The sequence below is a fragment of the Saccopteryx bilineata genome, chromosome 5 (genome assembly GCF_036850765.1).
Source record: "Saccopteryx bilineata isolate mSacBil1 chromosome 5, mSacBil1_pri_phased_curated, whole genome shotgun sequence".
NCBI classification, from domain to species: Eukaryota; Metazoa; Chordata; class Mammalia; order Chiroptera; family Emballonuridae; genus Saccopteryx; species Saccopteryx bilineata.
The window spans coordinates 158,104,538-158,116,763 of record NC_089494.1 but is presented as its reverse complement, the minus strand read 5'-3'; the positions used below and the strand labels follow the sequence as shown (position 1 = coordinate 158,116,763).

At 37.2% G+C, this 12,226-nt stretch overlaps 1 protein-coding gene across 3 annotated transcripts in view; it reads right to left on the bottom strand.

The window, feature by feature from the left end:
* MINDY3 (MINDY lysine 48 deubiquitinase 3) overlaps positions 1–12,226 on the bottom strand; it is a 100,440-nt gene that overhangs the window by 57,736 nt on the left and 30,478 nt on the right. For all 3 annotated transcript variants that reach the window (XM_066280865.1, XM_066280867.1, XM_066280866.1), the window contains 2 exons: positions 10,939–11,018; positions 1,378–1,448 (listed from right to left, as the gene is read on the bottom strand). In XM_066280865.1, coding sequence (XP_066136962.1) covers positions 1,378–1,448; positions 10,939–11,018 — 151 coding nt within the window. The remainder of the gene's footprint in view (positions 1–1,377; positions 1,449–10,938; positions 11,019–12,226) is intronic.

Below are 12,226 nucleotides of genomic sequence, written 5' to 3'. Positions count from 1 at the left end.
AAAAAGAAAGAAGAAGGAAAGAAAGGAAGGAAGGAAGGGAGGGAGGGAGGGAGGGAGGGAGGGAGGGAGGGAAAGAAAGAAAGAGACAGCATGGCTGGAGTGCAGCAATGGAGAGAGCATGCACCTCTGGAAGGACAGACAGAATCCAGATCGTCAGGGTTGTATGGTGAAAATTTTAAAGTATAAATACCCTAACCTCTTCAAAACATACACACTTTTATTTAAAAACAGCTTTATTAAAATATCATTGATATAAAAATTATATATATTTAAGATATACAAATTAATGTTTTGATATACATATACATTGTGTAAAGATCACTACAATCAAGCTAATTACCATATGCATCAACTCTATATAGTTACCATCCTTTCTGTGTGTGCACATACACACACACTTTTAGGATATATGATATAAATGCATGTGTGTGTGCTAGAAGAGCATGCAGCTCAATTCTTTGGTTGCTAGGCTGACACTGAATAGTTTTAGCTTGTACAGTTAAAATTATTAAAAAAATAAGTTCTACTGTTTAACGTTATGATTGATGCTAATTAATAAGGGTAAGATAAAACCTATTTGATTTTCATAACATGTCACCCTGTCCAAGTGTCAGCATAAATGTTTGTTTTTTAAAAAAAGGAATAAGGGAAAGAAGGAAAAATGGGTAAGCACAAGACACTGTTACTGTTACTAAAACTAATCACCAGAACCACTGCCATGAACCACCATTTTAAATTGGAAAAGAATATTAGGTCTTGTTTCCTCCTCCAAATAAAGACATGTTACATGCAAACCACTAATGATTTAAACACCATTTAAAATTCTTTGAAATATCCAATAGCTATTCTAGATTGTGTAGGGGAGCAATAAAATACATAGCAATAAATGAGTTTCATGGCAGCTCCTAAACTCAGCACATGTGTTAAAGTGTTCAATGCTATTAAATGCTTGGAATTCCTCTTTTGTGGTGTGAAATCATCTTTCAGATGAACAAAAGTCAGAATTTCAGGCATTGAGCAGATTCTCTTTTTATGCCTGATAAAGTATTTTCCATTGTTTCAGTGAAGTGCACTATTAACTGGTATGAAAGAAACAGTACATTCTTTTCCCTCATTTTACCAAAAATACATTTATATTAAACAATAGATGTTTTTATTTTCATAAACTGTTCCATGCTGTGTTCTTGCCCCACCCTTTGTGAGCCAGCTGAACTCTACCCATAATAAGCCTTCAGTTCAGGAAGGGAGACCAGGAAGAATCTGAAGAGGGTATAGAATAACAGTAGGAGCTAAAATGTGTTGTCACAGGACAAAACATTATCCACAACAGTGACCATGGGAACAAACAACAATCAAGTATCTTAAAAATCAACTGACCTTACAGTATCTTAAAGCTTCCATTAATGTTAAGAATCCTACAGCTGCTTGTTCACGTATACCAAGAAGTTCTGCAAAACAAACAAACAATAAAAAAAGTTAGCATTGTATTAGTACACATACATATGAAAAGTACTTATATATAAGTATATATATATTGTTATATATATCCTATAACAAAACAATTACTTTTACTCAAAATTATACTTAAAACCTAGCACATATTTATTATTAACAGTTCATAGCAAAGCATCAGCAAAGCACTACTCATTATTCAATACCAATAGATCATTATTTACTTATGACCCACTTTAGCAAAAGCTCTTTAGGATGCTCAATAATTTTTAAAAGTTTAAAGTGCATGAGACCAACAAATTTGAGAATCATTGGAGTATAGCATTCAAAAGCAAAAGGAACAGGGAGAGTGAGCAGCCCAAACAGGTAGAAATGGTACTGTATAGCCTTGCAAATTTTCCCCTACTTTCCTATTAAAGTGTAACCAGCATTAAATGTTTAGTTAAAAAAAAATAGGTTAGAAATATTTTCACGCTTTAATTTCTAAAATCAGTTACCACCACCTAGTGTTATGGTTAGATACTACATCATCTTTTGCCTTGAAATTTTAAATACTATCTAGTCTATTTATTATAATGTTCTAATATTCAATACAACAAAGTAGCTGTTCATAATTCTTAAGTAATAATTACTCATATTATGTGAATAATCACTTGTTTAAGCATGCAATCTAGGTGGTATTATTTTTAAAATGTATTAATCCTGTTTCCTTAAATGTAATATATACTTAATATTTTTATCTGCTTTGATAGCTAAAGTATGTAATTAAGAGTATTTACTTTTATATGACAAGATGTTCAATGTCACTAATCATTAGAGAAATGCACATCAAAACCACAATGAGGCCCAGGTCAGTTGGCTCAGTGGTAGAGCATCAATCTGGCGTGTGGATGTTCTGGGTTTGATTTCTGGTCAAGGTACACAGAAGAAGCACCCATCTGCTTTTCCACCCTTCCCCTTCTTGCTTCTCTCTCTCTATCTCTTCTCCTATGCAGCTATAGCTCAACTGGAGCGAGTTGGTCCCAAGTGCTAAGGATGGATCCATGGCCTCTGCCTCAGGTGGTAAGAAGAGCTTGGTTGCTAAGCAATGGAGCAATGCCCCAGAAGGGCAAAGCTTTTCCCTTAGTGGGCTTTCTGAGTGGATCCTGATACTGGCACATGAGGGGGTCTGTCTCTGCCTCCCCTCCTCTCACTGAATAAAAAAAATACAAGAATAAAAACCACAAGGAGATATCACCTGACACCTGTCAGAATGGCTATCATTAATAAATCAATGAACAAAAAGTGTTGGTAGAGTAATAGTGGCATGAGAGATACTCCTGATCTCACCCCTTGAAATTTTAACAAATTAAACAACTATAATGCAGCAAAGGAAACCCAGCAGGGCTTGCAGGCATGCTTGAAAGATCCACACACTGAATGGACTAAAGGTGGGATAGGCTAAGGGGGGGGGCAGAAGATAAAACACATATGTGGTTGACTTTCAAAAGGAGACAAACCCAGAGTGACTGGGTTTTTCTTTCTCTGCCAGACTACAAGGAGGAGGGAAGCTCAAGCTGTTTGGATTTTGTACAGAGAGGAAAACCCAGAGTGACTGGGTTTCCTGCCGGAAGAAGCAGTGACATATAGGGGCAGAGGGGGTGATACTAAACCAAAGTGGCCAGAGTGCAGGGTCATAGCCAGCGTTCCCACAGTCTGATTGCAGTCTGCACTTCGCAGAGATAGAGAAAACTAAAGTGCGGCACCCCAGCCTTCCAGATCCCACTTTCCTCATCTCGTGTCACAGAGAATAGCAGACAACCCCCACTGTTAGCTCTCCAGAGCCATTCTCTCTCCTGAAGAACAGAGGTGCTCTATATCTGGTCCTCTGGTCTGTTGAAACATGGTGAGGAGTGCACAGAAGCCTGAGATCACCATTGCTAGAGGCAGAAAGCTGTAAAGCCCTCACAACACACCCCATCTGCAATGCAACTGCAGTCCTGCCTAAATCATTGCAGCCACAACATCTAAGTAGAGGACAACCCAGGAATTTCACAGAGCTAAAACTTGTAGTACAGTGACACCTACTGGAAGAAAACAGTAACCTCTAAAAACTACAAGTAAAAGCTCCAACAAGGTCACAGCAAAAACAAGGATAATCTGTGACAACACTAACATAAAAGGGGAGATGACAAAGATCTGCAGTAGCAAAGGAGGATGGAGTGCAGAAGCACTCATATGACAAAGGACTCTTGTATAATACATATGAACATGTCTTTCTTAAGCCTAATGGTAACCAACCACAATAAAGCCACTACTGAAAAACAGCTTAAAAAAGAAATAAGAGAAAGAAGTATGAAATACCACCAAACAAAAACAACTGACAAGAAACACAAAAAAGAAGAACCAAACAAGACATAGAGCTACCAGAAAAACAAAACATAAAATGGCTATAGGAAATCCTCAGGAGTCAATAATTACTATAAGTGTACATGGACTGAACTCACCAATTAAGAGGCACAGAGTAGCAAACTGGAACAAAAAGCAAAACCCAAACATACGCTGCCTTCAAGAGACACATCTAAACCACAAGGACAAAAGCAGACTCAAAGTAAAAGGTTGGAAAACTATTTTCCAAGCGAATATTATAAAAGAAAAGCAGGTGTATCCATACTCATATCTGGCAACAATGATTTCAAGACAACAAAGGTAACCAGAGACAAAGATGGACATTTCATAATAATATTGGGAACATTGTATCAAGAAGACATACACTTCTTAATATATATGCACCAAATCAGGAAACACCAAAATATTAAGACATCTACTAACTGATCTAAAAATTGAAGCAGACAAAAACACAATCATATTGAAGATTTCAACACACCATTGGATGATAGATCATCCAAACAGAAAATCAATAAAGAAATATTGACCTTAAATGACACACTAGACCAAACAAATATAATATACATTTACAGGACATTTCATCTCAAAACATCAGATTATATATTTTTCCACAATGTGCATGCAACATTCTCAAGGATAGACCATATGTTGGGCCAAAAAACTAACATCAACAAATTCAGAAAGACTTAAATTATATCAAACATATTTTCTGGTCATTAGGCTTTAAAATTAAGAATATAACAGCAAAAAAGAAGTGAAGAAACCCATAAAAATGTGGAAATTAAATAATATACTTCTAAAAAATGAATGTATTGAAAAAGAGATAAAAGCAGATCAAAAGATATATATAGACAAATGAGAATGACAACACGACATATAAAAATTTCTGGGGTGCAGCAAAAGCAGTAATAAGAGGGAGGTTCTTGTTGTTTGTTTTTTAATATTACAGGATTATAGCAAGAAAGAAGAGAAATCTCAAGTAAACAACCTAACATGATATCATGAAATCTTAAAAACTAGAAAAAGAAAAATAAAGGTAACCCAAAGTCAGCAGAAGGAAATAGTAAAAATTAGAACAGAACTAAATGAAACAGAGAACAAAAAAAGTATAGAAAAAATTATTATAACAAAGAGCTGGTTATTTGAAAATATCAATAAAATCGAACCCTGACTAGGTTCACCGAGGAAAAAAGAGAAGGAACTCATATAAACAAAATCCAAAATGAAAGAGAAGAAATTACCACAGACACTCTAGATATCCAAAAGATCATAGTAAAATACGATGAAAGATATGTCATCAAACTCAACAACCTAGAGCAGGCATCCCCAAACTATGGCCCACGGGTCACATGCGGCCCCCTGAAGCCATTTATCCCCCCCCACCACCGCACTTCCGGAAGGGGCACCTCTTTCATTGGTGATCAGGGAGAGGAGCACTGTATGTGGCGGCCCTCCAACGGTCTGAGGGACAGTGAACTGGTCCCCTGTGTAAAAAGTTTGGGGACCCCTGAGGAAATAGATAAATTCCTAGAACTATAAAATCTTCCTAGACTGAGTCACAAAGAAGTGGAAAACTGAAATAGACCCATAAGCAGGGAGGAAATAGAAACAACTACCAAAAACATCCCCCCAAAATAAAGTCCATGACCAGATGGCGATACTAGTGAATTCTACCAAACATTCAAAGAAGATTTGGTACCTATCCTTCCTAAAAATCTTACAAAAAATAGAAGAAGCAATACTGCCTAACATATTTTATGAGGCCAACATAACCCTCATACCAAAATCTGGCAAGAACAACAACAAAGGAAAACTATAGACCAATATCTCTAATAAATACAGATGCAAAAATCCTAAAAAAAATATATATCAAATTAAATACAACACATAAAAAATAATACATCTTGATCAAGTGAGATTCATTCCAGGAGCACAAGGATGGTTCAACATAATACACCACATCAACAAAACAAAAACCAAAAATCATATCATCCTATTAATAGATGCAGAAAAGGCATTCAATAAGATACAACATCCCTTTATGTTTAAAACACTCAATAAAATCATAATAGAAAGAAAGTACATCAACATACTAAAGGCCATACATATGAGAAACTATCAGCTAATATCATCCTTTAGGGCAAAAAATGAAGGCTTTTCCTATGACACCAGGAACAAGATAAAGCTGCCCACTCTCTCCAATCTTATTCAGCATAGTTCAGGAATTTTTTAGCCAGAGCAATCAGGCAAGAGAAAGAAATAAAAGGCATTGATACAGGGAAAGAAGAAATAAAGGTATTACTTTTTGCAGATGATATGATCCTGTATATAGAAAACCCCAAAGACTCCACCAAAAAAAATTCTAGAAACAGTAAACCAATACAGTAAAGTTGTAAGATACAAAATCAATATACAAAAGTCCACTGCTTTCCTACACTCCAATGATGAAACATCAGAAAATAAACTAAAAAAAACCCAAGTCCTTTCATAATTGCAACAACAAAAAATAAAATAGCTAGGAATAAACTTAACAAAAAATGTGAATGACCTATATACTAAAACTATAAAGCATTACTGAAAGAAAATGAAAAGAAATATGAAATGGAAAAAATAATCCATGTTCATGGATTAGAAGAATCAACATAGTTAAAGTGGCCATAGTACCCAAAGCAATATACAAATTTTAATGCATTCCCCATCAAAATCCCAATGTCATTTTTTAAAGAAATAGAACAAAAAATCCCCAGGTTTGAGTAGGAACATAAAAAAATCCCAAACAGCCTGACCAGGTGGTGGCGCAGTGGATAGAGCGTCGGACTGGGATGCTGAGGACCCAGGTTCGAGACCCCAAGGTCGCCAGCTTGAGCACGGGCTCATCTGGTTTGAGCAAAAGCTCACCAGCTTGGACCCAAGGTCACTGGCTCGAGCAACGGGTTCCTCGGTCTGCTGAAAGCCCGTGGTCAAGGCACATATGAGCATATGAGAAAGCAGTCAATGAACAACTAAGGTGTCACAATGCTCAATGAAAAACTAATGATTGATGCTTCTCATCTCTCCGTTCCTGTCCGTCTGTCCCAGTCTATCCCTCTCTCTGACTCTCTCTCTGACTCTGTAAAAAAAAAAAAAAAAAAAAAAAAAAAAAAATCCCAAATAGCCAAAGCAATCCCTAGGAAAAAGAATAAAGCTGGAAGTATCACACTACCTGACTTCAAATTATACTACCGAGCCATGAAAATCAAAACAACATGGTATTGGCAGAAAAACAAACACACAAACCAATGGAACAGAATCAAGAGCCCAGAAATAAAACCACATATATATGGACAAATAATCATTGACAAAGAAGCTTAAAACACACAATGGAGAAAAGAAAGCCTCTTCAGTAAATGATGATGGGAAAACTGGAAAACCCATGAAACAAATGAAACTTTACTAGGTTGTCTACCTGAACAAAAATTAATTCAAAATGGACCAAACCCTAAATAGAAGCCTTGAAACAGGGAATTACACAGAAGAAAACATACGAACTAAACGCATGGACCTTGGCCGTAGAGAACATTTTATGAATTTGACGCCAAAGGCAAGGGAAGTAAAGGCAAAGACAGCTGTATGGGACTATATCAAACTAAGAAGCTTCTGCACAGCAAAAGAAACTGTTAAAATAACAGCCAACTAAATGGGAGATGATATTTTCAAACAACAGTTCAGATAAGGGGTTAATATCCAAAATATATAGAGAACTCATGAAGCTCAGCAACACACAACAAACAATCCAATTAAATAATAGGGAGAAGACCTGAACAGACACTTCTCCCAAGAGGACATATAAATGCCCAACAGATATATGAAAAGACGCTCATCTTCACTAGCTATTTGCAAAATGAAAATCGAAACTCCAATGTGATATCACCTCACACCTGCTAGGTTGGCTATTATTAACAAGACAGGTAATAACAAGTGGTGTAAAGGCTGTGGAGAAAAAGAAACCCTCATTCACTGCTGGTGGGAATGTAAATTAGTACAACCATTATGGAAGAAACTATGGTGGTTCCTCAAAAAATTAAGAATAGCGCCCATCTACTTCTCCACCCCTCCCCCTCTCCTTCCTCTCTGTCTTTCTCTTCCCCTCCCACAGCCAAGGCTCCATTGGAGCAAAGTTGGCCTGGGCGCTGAGGGTGGCTCCATGGCTGACTCAGGCGCTAGAATGGCTCTGGTTGCAACAGAGCGATGCCCCAGATGGGCAGAGCATTGCCCCCTGGTGGGAGTGCTGGTGGATCCTGGTCGGGCGCATGCGGGAGTCTGTCTGACTGCCTCCCCATTTCCAACTTCAGAAAAGTACAAAAAAAAAAAAAAAAAAAAAAAAGAATAGAACTACTATATGACCCAGCAATCCCTCTACTGGGTATCTACCTCCAAAACTAAAAAACATTGGTACCTAAAGACACATGCATCCCCATGCTCACTGCAGCATTAACAGTGGCCAAGACATGGAAACAACCAAAGTGTCCCTTGTTAGAAGACTAACATAAAGAAGATGTGGTACATATATACAATAAAATACTACTCAGCCATAAGAAATGATAATATATTGCCATGTATGACAACATGGATAGACCTTGAGAACATTATAATGAGTGAAATAAGTAAATCAGAAACAGCTAAGAACTACCTGTATAGGATTTTACACATAGGTGGGATACAAAACTGAAACTCATGGACATAGATAAAAAATTAGGTAGTACCAGGGGGGAGGGGGAAAGAGGATCAAATATACGGTGACAGGAAATGATTTGACTTTGGGTGATGAGTATACAACATAATCAATAGTTCAAATGCTATAAAAACATTCACCTGAAACTTATGTACCCTTATTGATCAATGTCACCCTGTTAAATTTAATTTTCTAAATAAAATACAAAAGAAATATGAGAAATATACCCTGGCTATCTTCTTTTTCAAAATAATTATTTCAGAGACATTGCTTAGTTTTGATATTTAAACTATTCTTAAAATAAATCCATGGCAAGATAATAGCTTTGAAAGCTTATATTTCAAGAAACAGAAAAGAATAAATTTGTACTTATCAAGAACCAAAACTTGGGTAACTGACTCATAGGCTGTAAAAGGTAGTATAAGGCAAGAAAAAAGCCTATGGGAAGGTGGGTGAGGAAATGCCTAGGGAGACAGAAAGAATATTCTGGTTCTGGGAACAGAAGAGGCCTGGGAGCATCTGCAGAATGTGTGGAAAGAAGGAGCATGATAACTAGCACGAAGAGCCAGGGTAAGGCTCTGAAGTCTAGGTGGAAAGAGCTCTGAGCCACAGCACACTGTGGGATGAGATACCTCAACCAAATTCAGCAGGAACCAGATATTCCTTCCCTCATCATTTCAGAGGATATAAGATACCTCAGTGCCCAGAAACTATCAGGGTAAAAAGAAAGATGTGCGTAAGTCATCATGGGTGAGTGGGAGCAGAAACCTGCCTATTACTCGAGAGACTGACAGGTTTTATTGGTAGGATGAAATGTTTTCAGTTGTCAATCAGAATAGGATTCAAGAAGATAGGCTCAATTACAAAAAACTGAGCAAGATAACTTGTGTAGTTATTTGTCTACAAATTTTAGTGTTTAAATTTTTACCTGTATCAGAAATTATCAAAACTAGGTTCTCTTTCTACCCTCATCATGAAGGAAATAATGTAGGGAGGGAGGGTAGTTCTTAAATTTCTTAAGCAATAAAATAAAGGGCTGGATTGTGCTGAAGTGCTTTTTATTCTGAAATCATCTCTTTTATAAAAATTTTATTAATTATTTGGGGGTGAGATTGTTGATGAGATGACATAGGTCTCAAGTATATAATTCTATTATTCATCACCTGTATATTGCATTGTATGCCCACCACCCAAGGTCACCATCTATTTGTACCCTTTACCTTTGCTACCGACCCCATCCCACTGTCCCATTGGTAACTCTTGTACTGTTGTTCGTGTCTAGTTTTTCTTTGTTTGTCTTGTGCATTTCTTGCTTTCAGTTTTATATCTCAGATGAGTGAAATCATGTTTCTTGACTTTTTCTGTCTGACTTACTTGCTTAGTGTGATGTTCTCAAGAGGTGCTTTTTAATTCTGAGATTATATAACTTTTATTAATTCTTTTCCTTAATGTTATATCCTCTTGTGTTTCTGTTAACTACATATATTTTTAAAATTTGAGAAAAATTCAAATTTAAGATTCACTCATTTAAATGGGACAAAAAAAGTCAATAACTATTATATTCTCAATCATAATATTGGCATCTCTCTTTTGGTGACTGTTTTTATCTACTTTAAAAAGAAAGAAATTAATTTCCCTGTGAACTATAAGGACAATGGAACTTCCTGTCCTATACTACCTACTTCAACAGAAGGTATACAGTATTCAAGTTGAAGGAGTAACTACATTAATTGAGACTGACTCAGTAATGAGTTGAAGGGCATTTTATTCAGAGCTATGTCTCAGTTCTCTTTATCTAGATAGATGGACAAAGGAATTTTCACTTTAATGTCCCTGGAAATATATGATACTATAAAAAAAGAAATTTTGATAGGTAATAATAGGGAGTAGTGGTTTAAAAGTCTCAGATAACATTAAATTTTCCCAGCACCTTAAAGGAAATTATGCCCCTTAAAAGTAATATAGGAAAACCCACTAGACTCAAAAAATATTTCAAATTATAATATTTATAGTACTTCTCAATTTTAAGCAAAATGCAAGTGTTCCAGACATATAGATACAATTGCATAGAAATGTACTAGGTTTATTTATATAAAGAGATTTATATTTTACTTTTTCTAAAGAAGATAATCCTACCATCCCAATTTTATACCAGAGAAAACTAAAGGCTTGAGAAGTTAAATAATGAGATTGGAGCCTACATTTGCTTCCAAAGTCTATATTCTATATGTTATAGTGCCTTGAAAATTGTAAAGGATTCTTCTATTACAAAGAACTTATCTTAATCTCTAAGTAATGCAGAGCTATTAAACAGATGAATAACATCCAACTACATTCTAGAAAAATATTAATCACAAAAGAGATAAACACACAAAGTACATACTTACTCATTCCTGAGCATTCTCTATCACCATCCCATACATTAGAAACAGCATGTCCCGTCAATAGGAGGTTGATTAAACTTTGGCTATTAATAAACATTTAAAAATAATTGAAATAGAAATTAACTAATTTTCAAATAAAATGATCACTATGGTAAGACATAAAGTATGATTTTTGACATTAAGTTATGTTAAAAAACAAAATTTGAGGCCCTGGCCAGTTGGCTCAGCGGTAGAGCGTCAGCCTAGCGTGCGGAGGACCCGGGTTCGATTCCCGGCCAGGGCACACAGGAGAAGCACCCATTTGATGCTCCACCCCTCCACCGCGCCTTCCTCTCTGTCTCTCTCTTCCCCTCCCGCAGCCAAGGCTCCATTGGAGCAAAGATGGCCCGGGCGCTGGGGATGGCTCTGTGGCCTCTGCCCCAGGCGCTAGAGTGGCTCTGGTCGCAACATGGCGACGCCCAGGATGGTCGCAACATGGCGACGCCCAGGATGGGCAGAGCATCGCCCCCTGGTGGGCAGAGCATCGCCCCCTGGTGGGCGTGCCGGGTGGATCCCAGTCGGGCACATGCGGGAGTCTGTCTGACTATCTCTCCCTGTTTCCAGCTTCAGAAAAATGCAAAAAAAAAAAAAAAGAAAAAAAAAAAAACAACAAAATTTGAAAAAAAACTTACATTTTTCATTTTACACATTCAACTGAACAGCAGCCTTGTTAACTGCATTAGTAAATGAATCACCGCAATTGTAACTATTTTCTGTATAGTTACATAATTTAACAACTTTGTCCAAGAGTCTGTATCTCAATCAATAAAAAAATTATACTTAGACTGATAACTTACTTAGTATTTATAAGCACCTTTAAAAATACATATGTAAAAGTTATTATTTTGTGTGTGATGGGACATATGTGAATTTTAACCTCTGGAGCACCAAAGAGAATTACTTATTTTTTAGAGTAAGTTAATCAGTTTTATCGGCCCTGGCTGGCTGGCTCAGTGGTAGAGCGTCGGCCTGGTGTGTGGAAGTCCCAGGTTCGATTCCCAGTTAGGGCACGCAGGAGAAGTGCCCATCTGCTTCTCTACCCCTCCCCCTCTCCTTCCTCTCTGTCTCTCTTCCCCTCCCGCAGCCAAGGCTCCATTGGAGCAAAGCTGTCCCAGGCACTGAGGACGGCTCCAAAGCCTCTGCCTCAGGCACTAGAATGGCTCTGGCCACAGCTGAGGAACGCACCAGATGGACAGTGCATCGCCCGCTGGTGGGCATGCCAGGTGGATCCCGGTTGGGCACATGCAGGAGT